General features: G+C 42.5%; 1 protein-coding gene across 4 annotated transcripts in view; it reads left to right on the forward strand.

Moving 5' to 3' along the window:
* DSCAM (DS cell adhesion molecule) overlaps window positions 1–24,012 on the forward strand; it is a 724,602-nt gene that overhangs the window by 666,300 nt on the left and 34,290 nt on the right. For all 4 annotated transcript variants that reach the window (XM_087418066.1, XM_087418068.1, XM_087418065.1 and 1 more), the window contains 5 exons: window positions 719–817; window positions 3,841–4,029; window positions 5,221–5,511; window positions 8,913–9,089; window positions 20,911–20,941. In XM_087418066.1, coding sequence (XP_087274192.1) covers window positions 719–817; window positions 3,841–4,029; window positions 5,221–5,511; window positions 8,913–9,089; window positions 20,911–20,941 — 787 coding nt within the window. The remainder of the gene's footprint in view (window positions 1–718; window positions 818–3,840; window positions 4,030–5,220; window positions 5,512–8,912; window positions 9,090–20,910; window positions 20,942–24,012) is intronic.

Here is a 24,012-nt window from a genome sequence, read left to right on the forward strand (position 1 = left end):
ATTAAAAGAGAAGGACATTTTATGGGAAGATTTCTATATAATTTGGATAACCTGATTCTGAATTTCTTCAGCGTTTCTGTCCTCAGAGCTAATCCAAAATAATATTGAGGCTCATTGGTTAGGAGTATGTATTCTTCAGAGCTTGTATGAACTCTCAAGTTCATGTATTGCTGCTCAGTGGCACACCTTTGATTTTAAGAGCTGAGTGTGTGTGTGTGTGTGTGTGTGTTGCATCTTGGAAGAGTAGCTAAAAAAGTGGAAATTTTTACAATTCTTTTCCCCACCAGCCACACTTCACCTCCCCCTTTTGCATCCCTGAGAATAGAACAGCTAAGTGGATGCCTTTTATCTTTCTCACTTGAATCATGGCTGAAATTCAGAGTAAAATAATGCGTGTATTCTTAGTAATTTTAAAGCAGATTTCAATTAGTGATGAACGACTCAGAAATTCAAGGAATCGATGAGAAAATGAGTTAGATATAAATCCAAGTAGAAATGTGGTTGAATTTTCTTTAAATAACAGATTCACTCTGTTCTATCTCTTTAGCCCAGGATATCAACGAAATAGACATTTTGACAGAAGTGAATTGCATATTTTGGCAACCTAAAACACTTATTTAATAAATGGCTGTTAAAAATGATTTGGTAAATGACTGTTAAAGAAGATTAAAAATGTGAAAAACTAATTCTTGTTTTCTGAAAACCGTTTCCTATCTAGTTCCACCAGATCAGCCTCGGCTTACAGTGTCCAAAACCACATCTTCTTCCATTACCCTCTCCTGGCTCCCTGGAGACAACGGGGGCAGTTCCATCAGAGGTAATAGAAATAGGTTATCCACAATAGTTATTTAATTGTTATTATCTACAGGCTGATAAGTGACACATCTTTATCAAATAATTGTGTTTTTTATTCCTCCAAAAAATACATTGTATAATTTATTCTTCCATTAACTAAACAGGAAACCACACATCTATTTTTATGGTATTTGTTGAAACTCATCATTCATCCAAGGAGTCCCATTCACAAAACTATTATTATGCATCCAATCTGAGATAAGTATTAACAAATGCAAAAAAAGAAAAAAAAATTGGTAATCTCTCCCTCGAAATTCTGCATGCTGTTTCTTCCACATGTTGTGAACACTGTATCATTCATTCATTCATGTAATCAATCATTCATTCAAGTAACCACAGTGTTCTGACTTATAAAGTAATAAAAGATGGAGAAGCTAGAATTTAAATGGGAAGTGATCTATTTGCACAAAGCTTTTGCAATCAGTGTACACTAAAAAAGGATAAAGGAAGTTTATACTGAAGAAATGAGATGATGTGATAATTTAGCCTAAATGGAGTTTGGAGAACATCATTCTGAGCAAGTTGCAGACCAAGAAAAGGGAGAGAATCTAAAGTAAGAGACTGAAGATGCACAGGAGTGAGGGGCTGAGTGATGAAAAAGGTCCTGGAGTGGGTGGGAGAGGATGGTGGGCTTAGATTTCCAAAGGCAGAGGACATCCTTTCCTCCAAGAGAAGGGGAAGGTGAGTAGACAACTGGAAATACAGGGCATTTTAGAGTGAAGCCAGTGGTGTGCTGGAACCAGCTCCTTCCAGCTCATGAGAGCCAGTTGTCACATCTCTTCCCATCTTTCTACTCTGTGACTAGAGCCAGGCTGGGGATATTTACACATCACGAAAATCAGAAATGCTACCAATCAGGGCTCTTTGGTTTTACAAGAGCCAGTTGTTAAACATTTATCAGCACTCCACTGGGTGAACGGGAGGATCTCCCCTTTTTTTAGGAAAGAAGAAGGTGAGATTATTTTTTAAAAATAGTTGGATGATTAGGGGGTAGGATGCATTTGTGGGTTTGAAGGGCATGGGAAAGATTTGTAACAGCTGTCATGTGAAAGGCACGGGGAGTCATTAATAGATGAACAAAATCATTGCCAAGTGGGAGCGAGGCCTCAGCTGGAGATAAACAGACAAATTGCAGTGGTCACAATTATCACCGCTTAATGACTTTCTCAAGTGGTGCTGAAGAGCTGGGAAGAAAAGTGGATCACAGGTTACAGAGTTGGTGACTGGAGGATACGTGTGGCCAGAAGTCAGAAGAGAGAGGATACCCAGGCTCCTTATCTAAATGGTCTACCCAAGGTTCTAGGCCGCTTAGACAACTTTTTTATGGAAAAAAATGGGGCACCAAGGGAAGAGTTCAAGGGACCCAGGACTCCAGGCTCAAATGAAATGAAATTTTGGATCCATTAGTGTGAGAGCATGGGAGAGATAGTGCAGGAAGAGTGTCAGAGTGGAAGGTCTTAGAAATGTGGCCAATTTTTATGATGAAGAGTTTCCAAGCAAAGGCAACAAGGGAGTCCTTGAAACACGGTGATGGTCGAGTCATTGGTACAGGGGGTCCCATAGCCAAGGGTTAGAAAAACTTCCTAGAAGTGATTTAGAAGGTGGAAATTAGAAGGAAAGTGCAGTCTCTATGATGTGCAGGGCACCAAGGAGGTGTTTTGGGCAGAGCTGGAGTGGGAGTCAGGCTATGATGGTGGGAGCACGGAGTACATGGGTCCGTCACTCACCTATCAGGCATTGGAGGAGCTTCGAGGAGTGTAGATCAGGAACACAGAAGAGAAAATGAGGCTCAGGAAGGAGGAGGGACCACAAGGCTGCAGATAGCCAGAGGGGAGGAAAGGAGGAAGTAGGGAAGATACCCACCATGACCATGGAAGGAGGAATCAGAGATGGTCAATCTCCATGTGAGAGGTTCGGAGCACACTTAGTGCTGCCACTGTGGGGTTAGGAGCCTCTGTAGTGCAGAAGTGGGAAGTGCTTAGCTTGTGTTAAACGTGGATTTCCACGGCAGGGTAGAAGATACCAGTCCATTGGTGTAAGGACACCATGCACCAGGCAGGCTAGTGGTGGGCTGCATTTGGAGACGGGGACAGAATAGATAGGATAGGTTTGCCCAGGAAGATGGTTGGAGTAACAGGAGTGAAGGCCGTGATAAGGAGGAATGAGTCAGTGACCACAGGGGCAAGGAGGGTGGGCTTCAGATTCTGACAATGGGATTTGAATCTTACTTATGGGACCCTAGAATGGTCACCTAACCTCTCTGGACCTCAGGGTCTTCATTAGTACTGTGGAGATAATAATCACTATTTCATAGGGCTTCCTGAGGTAATGTAATGGGCTGAGGACAATGCTTGGCACATAGTGAGTGCTCCAAAAATGGACAGTTGTTGTTAGTAGTAGTAAAAGTAGAGGTAATAGTGGTCATGTGCAGAAATGAATTGTTGGAGGGATTTTTCCAACCAAGGAGAAGCCAGGTTACCATTGAAATGTTGAGATGGTTACAGGATTTGGAGCCAATTCCCTTAGTAATTGTGCCCCTGGCAGGGGATGTTTGAGGAGATGCCTACCCCCATTGAGACCATATCCCTTTTCCAGAGCTTCATTCTCTTAAAAATAACTCAACTTCAGACCACGCCCAAAGATTCGGGCACGTGTGCTCTGAAAGGCAGATATGTAGTGTCCATTCCCTGCTGCCCAGTGCACCTTTTAAAAGGGAGTGGGCAGAAAGCGGTTTTATTTTCACCACACCATCCAGCAATACCACCATAATAATGTCCCTGTGGCCTAAATATCTTACTAATCAATACGTCTTCACAGCACTTCTCCCAGCCGGGGTTAAATTTACTGGAATCAGAAAGAGTTCACATGTTCTTTTCCAAAGATGCTCGAATTCTGAGAACTCCCATGCGGTACAAAATGCAAACATCAGCCAACTTCTGGTAGGAAGTAAATAATGCTCTTGTGAATATTTCTTGTTTCCCGAAGGATACATATTGCAGTACTCCGAGGATAACAGTGAGCAGTGGGGAAGTTTTCCAATCAGCCCGAGCGAACGTTCTTACCGCCTGGAGAATCTGAAATGCGGTACCTGGTATAAGTTCACTCTTACCGCACAAAATGGAGTAGGCCCAGGGCGCATAAGTGAAATCATAGAAGCGAAAACATTAGGAAAAGGTATGTGTGCCTTCTTGTTGTTTCTAGATTTCCTCTGTTTTCCAGATTGAAGGAGGATTGGAATCACAAAAGATGCGTCATATATTTGCATGTTTGTGTGTTTAAACTTGATTCCCAAAGTGGGTTTCGCAGTACTACAGCAGCGTAAAGAGAGAGATGGCCAGTCCTTACAGAGTATTCTGGATCTCTTTTTTCATTATTTCATTTGCAGTTAGAAAGAAGATTGTCATTTTAAAATCAAGGGCTTTGGTGCCAACATAAAGTGCCCAGGCAGGGCAGCCATGAAATGTGATATTTGCCCTCTCACCTTCTTCTAGGGTGACCTTCGCCCTTAGTCACCCCATGAGCCCTGTATCTATAACTTTCACATTGCCATATGGCCCCACTTCTCACGTGGGAAGTGACTGGGGTAGATTGTTAACCTTCAATGTGATTTGGTTGTATATCTGAAACATGAACCTTCAAGGAGATGAACCCCAGGGAAAAGATGTTCAGCACTGAATTTGCAGCCCAGGCACACCTGACAGAGGGAGGGATATAGCTGCACGTGAGTGTAAGAGTAGAGGAGAAGAGAAGGTCTCTGTCGATTTCCCTCACATCTGCCTCTTATCCGGTGGAGTGGGCTGGATGGCAGGAGAGCAAGAGATGAGAAGGCAAAGGCGTTGTTTGGATCAGGCCCTGAGTTTTAGAGAATGTGTTGTAAGGATTCAGATGATGAGGGATTGATTTATGCAGAAATATATCCATTAGGTCCCTGGGCTCCAGTATGAAGTGTTTGGATAGCAAGGGATACCTGTTGGTACTTCCAAAATCCAACTCTGTCTTCTCTTGAGTCAGGTCCATCTGCACGAGTATGGAAATGAGTCAGCCCGGCATACTGCAATGGGTCCTTCAGAACCGCTCAAGGAAATGCACACATGAAATAGCGTTGTTCTTCAGGGAACTCTAAGAAACACAAAGATAACCTCTACCCACCCAATTTTCCCTCTCACACCTACATTACACTTGGAGACAGCTCATTGGTCCATAAGGTCCCTATAAATAGAGGACAAGTTGTGAATGGCCTGTGACCCAGACATGGACTGGGCTTCTCGCCTAGGTCGAGAAACAGCCCAAAGGAAATGCGTGATTACTCCACAGCTCTCATTCGTGCATCCTATGGGCTGATCCCCAATGTGCATTCTCCTGCAGAGCCCCAGTTCTCGAAGGAGCAAGAGCTCTTCGCCAGCATCAACACTACACGCGTGAGGCTGAACCTCATAGGCTGGAATGACGGCGGCTGTCCTATCACCTCCTTCACACTCGAGTACAGACCCTTTGGGACCACGGTCTGGACCACAGCTCAGCGGACCTCTCTCTCCAAGTCATACATTGTGTACGACCTGCAGGAAGCCACGTGGTATGAGTTGCAGATGAGGGTGTGCAACAGCGCCGGCTGTGCAGAGAAGCAGGCCAACTTCGCCACGCTGAACTACGACGGCAGTAAGCTGGCTGGCTTTATAGCCCTCCTGTTTGTGTCTCGGGACATGCACGTGCTCACTGTCCCTTTCCCATTGGACACCCATCCTTAGCACAGTGTGACCAGGGCCCACAGATCCCCTTAGGCTTTGGGGCCATTCAATCAGCTGCCTCCAGGGATTCCTAGTTCATTGTACTCACATGACGGTGGCTGTGCTCCAGAAATAAGGGACTGAAAGCCAACGGGATCTCATTAGGGAGTCTTGGTGCAGGAGTGATTTCTCTCCGGGCTGAAGGATTCTTGACCACGTGGTTCTGTACCTTTGTCAATGACCGTGAGCTAACATTGCTTTTGTTGTCTCCCACCTCTTTCCCCACCCCATCCCAATCCACATAACAACTTTCGTGTTTGCTCTCATTAAGCCCTTAAAATGCATGTGCAAAAACAGTTTTCCATGGTAAAGGAGCTTATGTCAGTCTCGGAGCAGAAATAGAGGCACGGATGGAAATAGAACAGTGTCATAGGATATTAGTGCATGCTCACACACACACACACGCACATACACAATTTGCATGGGCTTTCTGAAAACCAGGTGAGGTGTCTCAGGATGTTTAGTTGACCAAAAATAAATAATATAAATTTTTATCCTTTTTTTCTGTAACTAGTATCAAGGGCCATTTATTGATATCTGAACAAATGCCCAGCCTGGTAAAGCTCATTGAATGTTCTGCGGTTAGGGAACTTCAGAAAGTCCTAAATAGCAGCATCTTTGTGCTGATTTCTGCAGCCTTGTGGTGATGTTCACTCAGGGAATGGCAAGGATTGAATTAGGTGCTCTAATCACAAGGTAAAACCAGCTGCAATTTATCGAAATGTTTGGGCCTCCTGGCTTAGCTCCCCTCAGAGCCTTCTGTCCACTCCCCGTGGATCAGGATGGACCCCAGTGTTGGATGAGTGAGCCCAGAAAGGCTGTACCTGAGCCAATGCCTGAATACTTTATTCACTGCTGGGCAGGCTAAGGGCCCCCCCTCTGCTTATGTGCACGTGGGGTCTTGCTAGTTAAAGCTCCAGCAGGAGCTTCCTTGGAGTGCAGATTATACTGTCCTAAAGAAAGTGAGTCCATGAGCCCAAGGAGCCTCAGAAATGGCTGAAGGAAGCTAATAAGGTGATGTGGCCTGTAAGCCTCATTCTCCCATTTTCTCCTGGGTGGCTGAGAGCCAGTTCTTTTCGCTCTGGCACACTGTGATGTCCTGTCAGGGCTATTTCCCCCAAAGTCCTCCTCAGACAGAGCCCAGGCTTGTCTCCAGCATTTCAGGCCTGGGGCCTCTGAATGGAGGGGAATGGAGGAAGGTCCTTAGGTAGAAGCCTTCCTGGTGTTGGTCACACCAGCCTGGGACCCCTCCTCTGTGGTGCTCTGCCCTATGGCCCTGGATCACCTTGCACAGCTCCTGAATGGTAACCGTTCTCTCAAGGGCTGATGCTTCTCTAACTTTCTCAGTTATGAATGACATCATTCAAAGATGTTCCCATCACAAAACATCACCACAGGCAGAGCGGCACTTCTAACTTGCTTTCTCCCCCGACATGATTTAATTCTCCAGTCTTACAAAATAAAAGATCAAAAACTTTCCTAGTGTTTAAAGTTTCCCCAAAGTCCTTTGCTAGTAGGTACACATTTGAGCAGTACGTATATTTCTTACTTTAGATTATTGACTTACATCAATTTACTTATAATAATCACACTCTGGCACACAGCTTCTCTATAATCTGTGTAGATGCCAGAGCACGAGCTTCAATGTGCACATTGATGATATGTTCATAGCCAACCACTTAATTAGAAACTACTCATGTGCAGCATTTAAAACTGTGATTCTAACTTACAAAGCACTCTGCAGGTTTTAAATATTTCTCTTCCAAAAAAATATTTAATGCTCTCACTCTATCCAGGATCTTAGATTATCATCATGAAAAAGTCCTATGAGCTACATTTAATTTTCTGAACTCTGAAAGGATTTTGACACTAGGAAATGAGAATACATGTTTATATTTTCTTTGGAAAAGGTTATGGATTTCTTTGAACCGATCTCGTGGATATATAGCTTTAATATCTCTTGTCACATCTGCTTGAAGAATTTTTTTCATTTCTCTTGTCTCATCTGCCTGAAGAATTTTCTTCATTTTGGGAAAAACAAACATTGACAATTAGCCTCACATCTACACCAGTCAGATTGCAGATTCTTCCATTTCTCTATTTGACTCTTTCTTCTGCAGTTTCCTTGGCCAAACATTTCCACTTGTCCTTATGATCTCTTGGTTTTGCAGACCCATCCTCACCTGCACCCCTTACGTGCTTCTTACCTGGGTTCTGAGCATTTCCAGACCAGGGTTTCCAGCCCAAAACACTAAGTTGGAAGAAGGCTCTTCTTGCACTCAGCAGATAACATAGGGAAGTGGGGTTCTATTGTCTCTGTTCTACTCACTAGATGCAGGATAAAGAGCATTTTTGCTCAGAGGACAATTACATTGTTTTTGCATTATTTTTCCTAAATCTTTGACTTCCTGGCCCTTGTTTTACATGGAAGATACAGTGGAATGGAGCATCTTACACAATGGAGGGTGCCAAAATGCACGCTCCACAAAAAGTGGATATCTGTGTTTGAATCTATGCACCCATTGTACTAAGCCTCTGTATAGAAGGCAGCTTAATATAGTTCAGAGTTCAGTCTATTTAGGTATTTCCTTATAATTCTAGGCAATCCGAATTTCATAGCACTGTTTAACAATGCCTCGTCAATAAATAGTTTGCTTCAGAGACCTAGATGGTACCCCTTTGAAAAGTTGTCTGTAGCTCTGAATCCCTAAAATAAGAGTTTTTAAAGTAGATTTGGTCTTACACCTGTGATAAAAAGCAAGTCAATAACCAAACAAAAAGGAATTTTAAGCTTCTTTAAGCCAGTGTGTCTGGTACAGTCTCCCTGCAGCCTCTCTTCTGTCCGCTTGCCAAACCTATTGTTCCTTCTTTGATGTGCAATTTTTCAAACAGCCTCTGTCAGTTGTACTGTGGGTGACACTGAATTCCAGGTAAATGCATGTGGCTTTTTTAAGCACCTAGCCTGGACGTTATGCTTTCAAGTGCCTGCACCCAGCAGTAGGTTGCAAAATGCAGTCCCTGTCAAAGAAATGCACTCTACCCTTTGTGCAGATGCTGATTTGATGTGCTACAGAGTAAGTTCGAAATTGGGCAGAAGGAGAGGAGTGAGCAAGTAAATAAATTAGCAAGGACCTAGATAAAGAGTTCCTCTCATTTCTCATCACCTTGGACACCCTCAGATCACACGGTCCGACTCTTGTAACCCGTCATCCCTAAAAACTCCACCATGCTGTCTTCATTAATAGCCATCTAACATCATGGCCCTGCTTTCAGGTACAATCCCTCCACTCATTAAGTCAGTTGTCCAAAGCGAAGAAGGGCTGACGACCAACGAGGGGCTCAAGATGCTGGTGACCATCTCCTGTATCTTGGTGGGGGTCTTGCTGCTGTTTGTTCTCCTGCTGGTGGTGCGGAGAAGGAGGCGGGAGCAGAGGCTGAAGAGGCTGAGAGGTGAGTCAAGGCTCCAGTCACCCCCTGCACATGCCTGCAGCCAGGCAGGAGAGAATTAACCCCCAGTGGAATTACCTTTACTCTCTGAACCAGGCCCCCCAACTGCCTGATTCTGTGACATGGCTTCAGCAAGACCACAGAGCCTTCAGGGAAAAGTCATACAGGTGTTACTACTCAGTCAATCAGAAATGGAGTGAAAGTCAGCCTCTCACAAGTCTCCTAAATCCTAGCTATCAGTAGGCAGATTTTCTCTTGGATTTTTCAACCCCACTCTCTTTAATTTTCAGCCGTTCCAGCAATAGCACCAGTTAGGGCTTCCTTTGAAAAGACCTATCAGATTTGCCCTGGAAATGCGAACTAGTTTATTGCCAGGAAGCTGAAATGGAGGGCTTATGGTCCTGGTAAAGCATTATGAGGCAGAAAACACACTTTCCTGAATTAGAAATTTGAGCTGAAGCCCGGAGTAAGAGTTTCACTCTAACTAAGAAAACAATAGTGGAAGATGAGCCCCTAGGCCAGATGAAAGCCATTGTTAGCAGTCCCCGTTATTATCAAGTCCGGCTCTGTAGAGTTCTGGTAATGGGGCTATTTCCAGCTTTCAGCCGGCAGCCCTTACTTGGCCTTTGTTCTACTGGGTGAGGATAATGAGCTCTTTCAAACACGAAACATTGGGCAGGACAAGTGTTTCTGAGTCCTTCCTCTTTACCTGTCAGGGTATTTAACCAAGCTGCCTTTTTGGTAAAATGCATATGCAAGATGTTCACATTTTAATATCAGTGCAGTGTGGAGTAATGGTATGCAGCATCCTGTATATTCCTCAAATTTACATTTGAGGAACAAGTCTGCAAGCACTCCCCCTAAAACGTATCTGTGGTAGCCCCAAACCTCGCCGATGTATGTGGAAAACGTTGACCTCTCTGAAAATACTTTATTTCACCGTAATCCAGTTAGAGCAGCAGAACATGGTGAGATTTTCACATCTTCACTTACTCAAAGTACTCTTCTTTACATGACTAATACATTTTACTATCAATTTGCCTTCACTTTGCCAACAAATTAAAATATTTGAAGTACATTGCACTCCATCTCTACGCTTTAGTACTCCTATTTAAATCTTTTGCAGCCCAATAATTCAGATGAACCGTCAGTCTCATTGAAGTGTCCTTTCTAAATCACGTTAACCACGTATGTTTTAATCCTACAGACTTACTTGAGCGAAGCCTGTATCCTAAGCTCCGTGCTAGGTGCTTGATGTGCAAAGATGAAAAGAAAGAGCCTTCTGAACTCTAGGTTTAGCATAGGAGGGAGACACAGAAGCATCTTCCAGGAAAAGAACAAAAAATGTCATGAATGCTCAAGTGGGGCTTCAAACAAATCCTGCATAAGCACAAAAGAGGGAGCGATTAATCCCAACTGAGGGGAAGAGAGGAGGCCATCCAAGAGCTACATAAAATAGCACTATACAGATGTAATATTGCCTAACATGTTGAGAAATTTGGTGTAAGGTGAGCTGTGCTGGATTCCATTCACAAGTGTCCATCATTAAAATACCAAAAGGATGTTTTTATAACCCTCTTTCACAGAAAACAGAATCCCATAGTCTGGACTTTAGGAACATTGTTATTGACGTACCAAGGGGGTGTGTCCTGGTTGTGCTCAGGCAGCCAAATCTAACTCGTTGCATTTAGAAGGCTATGAATTGTTCACATAACATTTTTTAAAACCAACAGTAAAATTTTCTTATTCATCATTTCTGTTTGATCACAAGTGTTTGGCAGCAAAAGGTTAAGCATAGAGGCAGTGCTTCCCAGCATCGTACTACCCTCTGCCAAATTCACCTTTTCTTTTTCCCCCCTCCCCTATTTCATGCTCTTTCCTTCCCAGCTATTGTTTTATTTCCTATTCTACTTACAGCCTAAGTACCTCAAGCTCGCTCTTCCTTGACAAGAGCAAGGAAAAGATGTTGCTGACTCCCACTGATATGTTTGGGTTAGACTGATGGCAGGCTTGTGCATCCTTTATTTTCCTTCTTAATACTTCCTTGTAATTTAGTTATTGCTTTGCAAGAGCTCTGTCCAGAAAATATCCTGGGACTGGCATTTTTATTGTTGGCATTTCTACCTCTAGACACCAGCATTTTGTAGTTGGTTTTGGCAAAGAAAGCAATACATCACGTTGAAGAGCGTGGTCTTTCATTCCCCAGAAGTGGTTTTGTTTCCTATGTACTAGAGAAAAGATAGAGCCAACACAAAAGTTTCAGCTGGAAGAATATAAGCGATGTGGCAAAGAGGATGTATTTATGGGAGATGCTGAGGAGCAAAGAATTCCAGAGAAGTAGCTTGCCATGGTACAAAGGTATCTGCACTCTTGCATTTTGTGCATGCTTAATAAAGGCTTCCAAGTGAAGAATCTGAGCAGAGTGCAGCAAGAATGCAAAGGATTGGGTACCCAATTCCATCTGCATCCTAATGGCAAGTTTTAATGTGGATGCACTGAAATGCATTCAATTCAACAAACCATTGTTGATTATCTACCATGTGCCAGGTGTAACATTTTTAAACCCAACAGTATAATTTTCTTATTAACCATTTTTATTTGATCACAAGAGTTTGGCTAGGTCCTGAAGAGAAAACAGATTATTAAGACCCCATCTCAGAATTGTAAATGCTGACACTCAGTGGCAGTGACTAAAGGCTTATAAGGGACAGATGCATCTTTCTGTAACCGTGAGAAGTGACCCTTAAAAGGACAGAGTAAGTGACTAGGGTTGTTAAGGGGCAGTTAATGAAAGGCCAGGCCTTGCCCCAGGAAATCCTTTGTCTCTTAGCCCTGCAGGGCCCCCATTCATTAACCACGTGAAATGTTCCCAGCTCACTCCTGGAGGGAAACTGCAGCCACAGTGTTTAAGGTAGTAGATGCCTATCTGTTAAACAGAGTTTACTAGTAGAATTGCCCAGTTACAACCTGACCCACATAAGGCACAGATCCTGTGCCTGAGTTAGAACGAGTTCAAGTATATTTATAGATTCGACAGAAAGAGTTGCTTCCTACAATAACTGTATTATCCAAAATAACAACATTTCTAATAGTATGTCAGTGTTGCCTGAGCAACCACCGATCGGGATCAAAAATGGAAATTAGAAAATCTGAATTATAGAAAACTATCATAGGGCTTCCTAGTGGACACTGTGAGAGTTGCTACTTAAGATCAGCTTCGTACTATTGACCTTGTTTGATTCTGTTGTTTATTGTGTCTAGAGACTACCAAATGGTTATAAGCGTGGTGTGTTTTACCATATAAACAAGCAACCTAGTTAGGTGAATACAACATAATGTTCTTTAATGTAAAAATGAAAAAAAAAAAAAGGGAAGAAAATGGGACTCAAGCAATTTAGCCAACCTATATTCCTCCTTCCTGAGCATTTTACTAATTTTAGACCGAAGCGACCTCCTAAAGTCTAGATTGTTTGCAAGTGCTACATTTTTTTTTAAATCTATAACTTTATCCAGGAGTTTAGAAGCCACATTTTGCTTTTAATGATGCCCTGATTTTTCCCCACTTCTAGATCCTTTGAAGTGCAAGGTTATAGAATGAGTCACTGGCTGGACCCACTGTCCCAGCATCCCCAACCTTATAAAAATTTGATTCTCATGTCAGGTAATCAACTCCAGAATCCCTAAAAGCTTCCTCCTTTAGTATGAGTTTACCCAAGAGGGTGCAAAGTTACGCTGGCACCAACCAGTATGGGTCAACTGGCAGTGCCAAGCCAAAAAGCTACTTCCAAGACTTCAAATAAGTTAAAAATAAAAATCAATGGATGATATAAAATTTGGCCATGCTTCTGTGGCAAAATTCCCTTCTTCTCTTGAACAGAAACACATTTATTATTTTAAATTTGCCTTGAAATGGGTTAATATTATAAAACTGATCAGTTCCAGGAGGCCTCATGGTTCTATACAGGCAGTTTAAGGAGTGGGTCATGAGGAGTCATCATTTTCTGAGTTCCGATATGCCATTTATCTGCTCTGCAAATGAGCTAAAAAGCCCTCCTCGTGTAAGACCAAAAATTAGCTTAAACTTTAATAATCTAAAGGAAGAGGAATTGTATCTAGGAGTCCAATACACTTAGACTTGAGGTAGACTTAAAGTAGATAAAGATGACCATAACACTGATGTGTAGAGCTCCTGTGCATGCAAGAAGTCCACAATATTTGTTAGTGAAGGAATTGGGAGTGGGCACCTTAGAGACTTAATCGCCAAGCTAATAAATGCCCAAATTGCGGTTTAGATGGGATCAGAAGCATGTACTCTGAAATTTTAGTTCTACGCTTTGTACTTCCTTCCGTCCATCCTTCCTTCCTCTCTTCCTTTCTTCCTTCCTTCCTTCCTCCCTTCCTCCTTCTCTTTCCTTCTCCCTTCCTCCTTTCCTTCCTTTCTTTTTTTACTTAATTTCTTAATAAAATTATCCTTTCAAACCTCCAAACCTGTTATAGCAAACCTAAGTAAACAAGAGTTTCTGTATCTGAGAGTGAGGAGCAGGGCGGAGCTAAGGGCAGCCAGTGGAGCGAGGGACAGAGAATGGGCAGCAGGAGGGAGCGAGCTGGTGTCAGCCCTGGCCCCAGCTCTGTGCCCTGCCCAGTGTTCTATTTTGCCTGTTTGTACTTGCAGTTTTCTTGGATTGCAAGTATTCATGGTTTTCTTTTTCAGATATTTATTTTGCCATGGTTTTTGAATCAGCTTTCAGTTGAACATGCTGATGATTGCCAGTCCTATTGGTCATCTTGTAAAAATTTAAATGCAGGTTTATAGCCCTTACCAAAATAGCTACTTTATGAGACCCGTTTCAATCCCACAGAAAAACAGGGGTTGCTGTGAGGGAGCTCGTAAACAAGAGCTTTTGATAGATGGCAAAGCAGGATAAAGTCTGTCACCCCCAAACTGGTTTTTTCTTTCTGTGAGAGTGTGCAATGACTGCCCAATAGAGGTATTAACTTAAGCATAATCTATTTCACTTAACTAACTGGAACTTCGGAAATGAAAATGTAGTCATGTGCTATGAATCAGATTTCTCTTTTTTAAAGAAGCATTTGAGCGTGTAAAATCTGAGGCAACTCAGGCTCTCAACGCTGGCACAGACTCGCTGTGTGCTCTCCCCTGACACAATGTGGCCTGCACTGCGTCATTGATAAGAACCTTCATGCCGTGCACAGACCGGAGACAGGAGCAATGGTCCCCAGAAAGAACACGGGAACTGGGGGAGACCACGCTGGGATACTCCTAGTTCAGCTGGGGACGCCTATCCCCAAGAACTAACTGAACCATGTGGTAATCAACAGAGTACTAACACTGTCCATTTTTCACTCTTCTTCCTCTTCTATAACCCTTTACTGTACACTTTCTTGTTTTAGTCTCTCAATACCTGTGCAAATCAGTCGAGGATAAACTTGATAGGATAATGCTGTATTTTGTTGACGTGAAAACTGAAGGGAACTTGCCCAAAATCCCACGTCAATTAGGACAGAACTAGAAGGAGAGCCCAGATCACTGTTGCCTATCCCAGTTCTCTTTCCATGAAACTTCTTCAGACTTTGGAATATTCAAGAAGGAAATAGGCTGTCCCATCAATATTAAGTTAGCTTTAAAAGGTTTATCAGTGAAACATGGAGACAGAAGATATATTAACATGGAATCAGTAGTTACTTTACAATTTTACTTTTGCCCATCAAAGATATTTGGTTGATCCATTTTTTATCTCTATATTCACTACCCCTCAGGCTTCTCCTATATTTGAAAAAAAAAGTATTCCTTCTAGTTTGCATATCTTCAACTTACTGCCTTGCTCACTACTTTTCCGCCATTGAATTCTTGAAAGAGTATTCTATACTCAGCTACATTGCCTGTCACTGGCTCCCAAATCCTCACAGTCTTGCTTCTACTCCCACCACTCAAATGAAACTGCTCTTTTGAAGGCAGATGACCAGTTGCCTTCTGATCACCAAACTCTCCTTTCCCTCATCATTTTCTAGCCTTCTTTGAACATTCAGAGTGTTAGCAACTGTAATTTTTTGAAACTCCTTCTTTTCACATTTCAATATCACTAGACTATCATAGTGGTATTTCTCCACCATTTCCCACCCCAAAAGATTAAGAGAGGAGCACAGAGCCAAGATGGATATGTAAAAATAGCAAGGGGCTTTAGAAGGGATGTCATGAAGTCTAAACCTCAGGTTGAGCTGAAATTTGTGAAAAAATGTGACAGGCAACACAAAAGGCTGTATAGCTGCTTTGGGCAAGAAAAACAAGGCTTGAGATGATGTTCTTATATTAACAGATGGCAGGTAGAAAGAAGAATGACTCAACATCTGCTCTGCTTTGATGTGCACCACAAGTGTGGAACAAGACCAGAAAATGTGGAACAAGAATTATAAAAAACACAGGGAGGGAAGGAAGGAGGGAAGGAGGAAAGGAAGGAAGGAAGGAAGGAAGGAAGGAAGGAAGGAAGGAAGGAAGGAAGGAAGGGAGGAAGGAAAGGAAGGAAGGAAAACTCAGGTTGCTTGATAAAATAATCAAAGTCCCTGATTATTTAAATTGATTTATTCTTTCAAAACCTACTGATTTCTAGTCATTATTGGGGGAAAGGAAGGGGATGTTGCATAAAATAATATTCCCAAGACCTTCTTAGTAGGGGAGGCAAACCATGTTTACAACAAACCATGATACAAATTCCAAATGATAAGCAGCACACTGTGGACACCAATAAATGCTATGCTAACTCACTGAAAGGGAAGATATTGTTCCCCACTGGGGAGATTAGGTGCCATAGGTTTCCAGTCCCTACACCCCAAAGGATAACATCTTAGGATTCTGAACAAAATTTTTTCAAACATAATCCCACGAACTTTGTGGATAATCTTTGAACAATCAAATATGAGTTGTTAGAAAATAGTTATACTCCATAACCATTGTCAAAAACAATAGATTCTAGAAATTATATATTGAAATAAATTAGTTTAAGTTATAGGAAGGATGGTTTGTGAGCAATCAGGAAATGATAGGGATGACCAGAGGCCTAGACAAATCCCATTTGCATTTTGACAGCATTGATGGTAAGGGAGCACCAGTCTGTAGCTGAAATATGGGCAGGCTGAGTCAATTTTTGAGGTGGCACAAATCCAGGTGGGAAAGCTAATGTGTTAGAGGGAAGAATCCAAATTTTAAGAGATTTTGAAAGGCTGGAACCAAGAAGATAAAATTTAACAGGGATAATTGTAAAGTCTTCTAGATAAGTTGTGAAAATTCATTTGCAACACATATAATGAGCACTGAGTTCTCACTGGTGTGCAAGAAAGAGACTATCAAAAATTACCAGTTTCTGTGCTCAGCCTCTTATTTAATAAAAGATAATAAGACATTACCAGTCTTTCATAGAAGAGAGTCCCAAGTAGAGAATTACCTAGAAATTATGCCATATGAGGAGTGATTGAGAAAATTAAAGAATTTAACCTGGAAAAGAGAAAGTTGAAGGCAAGCAGTGGACATGGTGGATACATGGAAATATTCAATGGTGGTAAATGATTCCAGAAGGTGTCATTGTTATATCCAGGTAGAAATTATATCAAGGGATTTCAATGCAAGACAAGGAAGATGTCTCTTAAAGTTAAATGTATCCTTGAGAAAACTTTGTGTGGCTTCACTGTCTACCAGAGACCGGGCTGTGCCTGGAAATAAAGACGAAAGGACCGATAGAGAGACAACATGAAAACAAGAAGTCACAATGCAAAGTGGGATAGGCTGTGCTGCATGTGTGTGCAGAGGTCCACAGGAGCCCAAAGAACCAAAGCACCAACTTCACCTGCTGGACTTGGGAGGATGCGCAGAGCAAGTGGCATCTGCATGGGGTGGGACAAAGGAGGGCCTTGGAATAGCAAAGTCATGGGGTCTCTGCAGAGAATGCAAGAGCCAGAAACTCAAGGAGAAGGCAGGAAGTCAAAAGTGAGAGGCAACAGAAGTGGAAAGACAGCTTGGGACCAGCGTCTGAAGGCTCATACTCTGTGCTGAGGAGTCCTATTGGCAGGGAGGTGCCTTTGAGAGTTTCAGGGCACAGATGTGACACAGTAAGGGCTGTGTTTCAGACCCGTCACCCTTCCTCCAATATGGATGTCATTTAAAGGGCTGAGAGACTGGAGTTGGGGAGACCAGGAGGAGGCTGTTGACTAGTAAATGAGATTTGAACTGAGGAGAGAGAAAAACGCAAAGGTCCCCTGGGGACATGTTGAGGTGGGAGAGATCAACAGACTGATAGGCCCATCAATACTGGAGCGAGAGGTAGGGCACTGTGTGTGCAGCAGCAACATTGATCCCTTCCCTGCAGTGTCCAGTGGCCCCAGCTCATTTTAACGTCTGTCCAAGACAATGTGGAAGGGATTCAAATGTTTATCAGGAGGCTGACTTGAAAAGTCTTTAATCCTCTGAAGACTCTGATTCCATGATTTTAAAAAATTATCTTAACTTGTCCTGGATTCTCTTATCACCCCTAACCAGAAGTGTGTCTAAGATTCTGTCATCTTCTCTTTCCACTCCTCCTATATGAATATGAATAAGAGCCTGAGCTCCATCTCAGCCCTGACATCTCTCCCAAGCTCGATTCCAAATCTGCCTTGAACAGCTTCACCTCCTGTCTTCCATCTACTTTAATATGTTAAAGTACTCCAATATGTTTGAAGCCAAACACCTCAGCTTTCACCCAAATTGCTGCTTCCATGTCCTTCTAGACTCCTATTCCTGTCACTTATGTTACCATACACCCAGCCCTGCATATCTCTGGCCATTTCCCTGGACTCCCTGCAGTCCCTCTGCCCATTGCCTCCACATCCGGTAGGTCCTTGATTCCTACAGATGCCTTCTACCTACTGTAATGTCATCCATTCCCCGCCCCCTGCTCTCACTGCAGCCCTCTAATCCAACCCTCGCAGCCTCTCTCCTTTGCCAACAAGTCCCTGCCCCAGCCCCCACCCTGAGCACCCTGGATTGCCTGATTGATGCTAGTTTATAGCACCCATGCCCACCCACCACCACCTCTGCCCTCCTTCTTCCACTCCTTCCCTTGGCCCAGGTGAAAGCTTCCAGATTATGGCCAGTAGCAAGGAGTCACATTTGCTTGGCTCCTTAATGTCTTGACCATCCCCAATTCACAGCCACCCTGGCAACTTTGTTCAGTCAAACTGACCCAATCCTTGCTTCCTGAGGAGCTCAGAATTGCAATGCACACTAATTCTGTACCGTAGAGCACTCTTCCCATTCAAGTCTGGGATCCCCAAGTCCATGCTCCGCTTAAGGTGTGGGCAGTCTTCCGTCTTTCCAGACTGACTTAACCAGAGACAGTGCCCTCCTGGGATCATTTCCCTCAGCCAGCTGGTGCTAGTCGTCTGCTCCTCTTTGTGTCCCTGAAGATATGACATGTATCCCACTCTATGTACAAAGTGCCTTGAGCACAGGGATGAAAAAAAGAGTTTAAACCAACAGACGTTGGTTATGAATTTCCACTCAGCTGTAGCAAATGACTGAGCATATCTGGGTCCCAATTTCCTGGTTTCTGAACAAGGGCATAATAATTCCCCGGGCAGAGATAGATATTAAGGGGACATGAGCTAGCAGTCCTAAAGTCACTGGCAAAATCCAGATCCCTAGTATGCACTCAACTGTGACCCCCACTGGCCCCTTGCCCGCTGCCCAGAAGACGTTCACCCGTGATCCTGATGCCAACTGTGCCATCTGGACCACATCACTGTGCTTAAAACTCCACCAACACTTTTCAAAGGTGAACTCACAGAAGAAGTGAATTTCCACTAATGTAATTTTTCTCATAATTTCAGATGAAATCAGAAGGAGGAAGTAGCTAAGACAGAAGGAGACAGGGATCCACTGTAAGATGATAAGTGTAGAGGAGATTGGGCCAAAACAGCTTTGGGTGCCTACACCTGTGGACCAGCTTAACCTCAACAGAGATGCCTGCTAATTGTAGACAGGGAAAATTTGCAGTTAGAGCATGTCAGTATTTGAGGGGGGCTCTGTTCTCGCTTGTTGGATCCTACAATACTTTAGCACATTGATGTGGAAAAATCACAAGAAAGAAAACTGTGATTGACTTCAGGAATAGAAAAGGAAAAATGATGATGGGCTAAATGAGGAAAGCAGGTCCATGCTGAAGACATTTGAGTGTGAGTTACCTTCAAATAGTGAGCGGAAATAAAATGTTTACTCCTTGGAATTTTTCCCTCTTTTTTAGAATATTTAACTAGCCACTGCTTGGTTGTTACATAGACCTCATTAATCCCAAGCTTCTGGCATTTAATATACATATATTTACTCTACAAGTGTTAATTCATTCAGGAAGAGAAGAAGCTCGTCATATTTACTTTGTCTTTGTAGATAAATATAAAGACATGGGCTGGGAAATTAAATGCTGTTTTGCTTCCTTTGCTTTACCATACGAGTGGGATGGAAGGGAGCTGTTGCATTTCCCAGACTGAGCCCATCTGTGCACAAAACCAGGGCCCCGCTGTGAGGCTGCCAATGGGAACTGCCATGGCTGACTTGAAGAACTGAGCTTTGGGTGGTGAGGGTGCCAGCCCACGGGTGGTTATCCTATGACTGTCCACACCTCTCAATAATAGCATGCCACTCCCCGACATGAATATGATTGCATTTAAATGTCAGCCCCCGAACAGATGAAAATCCTCCAACGTATGTAGTTCTTCCCTATAGACCCAGACACACAGTCCTCTGCATCCCTTTCCAGAAAGTTCTATTTATCGAACATTACATTTAGCATCAAGACTTTTTGGAGTACAATGAAAGAAAAACAAAAGGAACGTTCATTTTTGCCAGGACAAAATGTGTAAAAAGAACAAATTATATTTGAAAGGAAATGAGAATTTCAAAGCAATGCCACCAAAAAAGTAGATATTTGTTTTCTACATCATTTTTAGGCAGGATTTATTTTGTCAGGAGTGGTAATCAAGTCTTGGTAAACAACGTCCTCAGAGAAAAAAGAATAAAGTTTTGTTTCTGAGTTTGAAGTAAACATCTAAGTTTCCAGGCACAGTGATATGCCATTTATACAATTCTTTGGTTGGCCTAGGGGACTCACAGCTCTATAATAGTGCCTTTTTTAAGGGATCTATGGTGTCATAAACTTTTAAATTTTGCTAATGAAAAGGGTAGGATTTGTGCTACATAAATGAATTACTTTCAAAATGTTAATTTTCTGACAATTGAAAATAAAATTGGGTTTCCAAAAAGTGGCAAACAGATTATAATAAAACCTTTAATCAATGTCTGAGAATTTTTATGGCCCTAGAGTGCTATGCTATCTTCTTGTAATTAAAATATATATATGTATATACATATACCCCATGTAGATGAAATAAGCAATCCATAAAACTCTAGGTTATTAGTAGTTGTCTGGGTATACAATTTATACACATTTAAAAATGGCTATTGTCATCTGACTCTGTAGAATATGTGTTATAAATACCTAAGTGAGGGCCGGCCCCTGTGGCTTAGTGGTTAAGTGCGCGCGCTTCGCTGCTGGTGGCCCGGGTTTGGATCTGGACGCTCACCTACGCACTGCTTCTCCGGCCATGCTGAGGCCGAGTCCCACATACAGCAACTGGAAGGATGTGCAACTATGACACACAACTATCTACTGGGGCTTTGGGGGGAAAACATAAATAGATGAAGTTAAAAAAAAAAAGATAAATACCTAAGTGAATGTTAATGAATTTTTACCATGTACTAATATTAATTTTCTTTCCCCAGATGCAAAGAGTTTAGCTGAAATGCTTATGAGGTAAGAATAAGACCTAGCATCCCAGACATCATGTTTAATAGAACAATTTCCAACTTGCCTTAATGATTGTTTTAATGACAGTCTGAAATGATAAGACATTTTCTCTTTGACATATAATTTCCATTCTATGTACCAAAATATCCGTGTAATACTTAGTTGGATATATAAATACCAAATAATATCCTTTTATACATGACATATGTAGTGTTCTTGTTGGCAAAACTCAACCAGTAGAATGTTTCCCATTAACCTGGGAATAAAGAGACACGTGGTAAGTAAGTAGCTTTGGCTTTACTTCCACCCAAATACACAACCTGAGGTCAAGCCTTCTTCCTAACAGAGTTAGCCAAGTGAAAAGAAATCCACAAGGGGAAATGTGTTATGCACTGTGCTCTTCAAAAGCAGTAGGCTGATCAAGACTTTCCTGACCCTCAGCCCCCATGGAACCTTTAGCACCCCTCCACTAGAGCACTCACCAAGTTCTGCTGCAAATATCTATTCTCTGTCTCGTCTTGGAGGTCAGAGCCTGATATTTAATCATAGTGTTAGGAGCCACCTAGCACTGTAGTTGCCCCGCTAATGATTGTTGACTAGATGAATGACTAGAGTAGTTGCATAAGTAAGTGAATGTTCACAACTGTAAAATACACCCCAGTATTTGCATTTTAAGCCTTTTATATGGTAATGATTAAACCAAAAGTGTAAAGAGATAATCAGAGTCTAGGAACCAGATAAGAAAAAATGTCAGGGACCCTGATGGTGAATTTGATGTTGCCATTCGAGGATGACTAATGTAGGGAGAGAAAGAGGATGGAGTATGGGGTCTCTTCCCACTCCCTCCCCCATCACAGTTGGCTTTAACTTTCTTCCCCATCTTTGCATATAAAATTAGTACCTTTCTGTTATTCACAGAGGACCCATGTCCCATCTCACTGATATTTTTGAAGACTTAAGGCAGAGGTCAACTACCATTGGCCTATAGAGTACATTTCCCACAGACGTCTTTGTTTGGCCATATTGTGTTTTAAAACAATGTGAAATGTGGGTAAAAGATAGCTCTGAACTATTTGGTTTGAGCAATTAGATGAACATTGGTGCCATTTGCCAGGATTAGGATGATAGATGCACGGTGTGGACCCTTTTTCTATAGGGTGGGGAAGGGAAGATGTTGATGGAAATGAAAAAATCTGTATGAGTCATGTTGAACTTAGGATGCTTTTTAAGCATCCAAAGACAGTGTCAAATAGACAGTTAGTAGCAGGAATCTGGAGCTCAGAGATGCAAATGGCCTGTAAAATATCTCCTTCATAGTGGACATCTAATCACATCATGCTAGATCAAACTTGTATGGGAAGGTTATGAAAATCTACATGAAATACCTTGAGTCCATGTCTTATGAAAATCTGTACTTGTTTGCCAAGCAAGTATTAGGACATTTTTGTGGTCACATGGAAGGCTTCTAGACACATGTGTGCTTGTGCAGAGCAAATCTGACAAAACATCTGGAAAACAAAAAAACAAACCAGAGTCATTTGATTTATTATAACTTATCCACCTAACAAAATAATGTAGACTTAAAAATATGAATTCATTGACGACATTTAGAAATCAAGAGCTTTCACATGAAATTTGGGCTTTCTGACTTTTGAAAATGCTCTGGCCACACTGGGCACAGCCTAGATGATAATGGCTTTCTGGAGCCACATACAGCGCCCCCTTTAGACCGGGCCTGACTTGCGCTCAGCACAGGGAGCTCATCCACATCCCCACCCCAGTTCACTTCAGTGATCTGTACCCCAGCCTGGTTCCTGCAGCCCTCCCAGGGAGTTTCTGGCCACTTCCTCCATCCTCTCCCAAACCATAGATCATGCTTCTGCCCAGAGCCGATGATATCTGAGTCTGTTTTCTGACGTGTTTGACATTTGTTTAGTCAGGATGATTTAGTATCTGATGTTCTAGAATGCATCCCTCCACCTTCTCATTAGCCCCAAGTAAGACATAAGAAAGCATCTTCCTCATTAATAGGGCAATTACTGTGGTTGAAAGACCACCTGTTGATGAGAGCAGGAATTAATAATGGTATTTGCAGTTGACAGTTGTCAACACGAAATTAGGAAGATTAAAACTAGTAATTACTCCCACTTAAGGTAGTTGGGGTGGTATTCCTCCAACAAGTGAAAATGACTGAAAAGGAAGAGAATTTCCAAGCTCCTCAAATAGGTGGATTTTTATAGGATTAATTCAGAAGTAAAAGCAATGTTTTTAATCGTAAAGGATCAGTTCAGTCTGAATTTGGTGGGTTAACAGGCCAACCAACAAAAGACCTTGTCACCTACCTGGTGAGTTTGTGGGCCAAAGATATTTTGAATTTGGCCCAGGAAGTCTAGGGAAGTCATATCCATTGGTGCAGAAAAGACTATGGGATTGCTGTCCCCAATCTTCACTGCTGCTTTCTTGGGAAGTTGAGGCCTTAGCAGGCTGGTGCCGTACGAACACAGAGCCACAAGCCTATGTTCTAGGCTTAATGCTGCCACCAGCTGGTTTTGTGATCTTGGGCAAGTCATTTTCCCTATCTGTGTCCAACTTTCCTCATCTAAAAATAGCAACTGGGCATTGTTCCTAGCTTTTATTATTCTGTGATCTTAGCAAAGTTAGCGTGTATTTTCTGACCACGTCCCACAAAGGAGTATCTGCGTAATTCAGCGAGATTAGCTGTCCCAGGGCCAGACAGGCAGATGCCACTGTAAGACAAACACAGACAATCTGGACTCCTCCAGGGGATCCCCCGTGTGGCGCCATCTCCCATCGCTGGGCTTCCTGCTTCTGGACACTTATCCACTTCACCCAAGCAAACCACCCCAGATAAGAGAAAGAAGAGAGACTTCACCCACCACGCCCAGATAGAAAGGATTTTCCTTTTATATAATTAGGCAAGAATAATTTTTTTAAAAATACCAGCCTTCTAAGAGGTGAGACTGGCCTGCTCTAAGACACTAACCAACACATAAGGTTAATGTCCAAGGACCAGTATTAGTAAGAGCTAGTTGTAAGCAGAGAAGGGTTCAAATTGA

The sequence above is a fragment of the Ceratotherium simum genome, chromosome 27, assembly GCF_057802395.1.
Source record: "Ceratotherium simum simum isolate JZ-2026a chromosome 27, ASM5780239v1, whole genome shotgun sequence".
Classification (NCBI taxonomy): domain Eukaryota; kingdom Metazoa; phylum Chordata; class Mammalia; order Perissodactyla; family Rhinocerotidae; genus Ceratotherium; species Ceratotherium simum.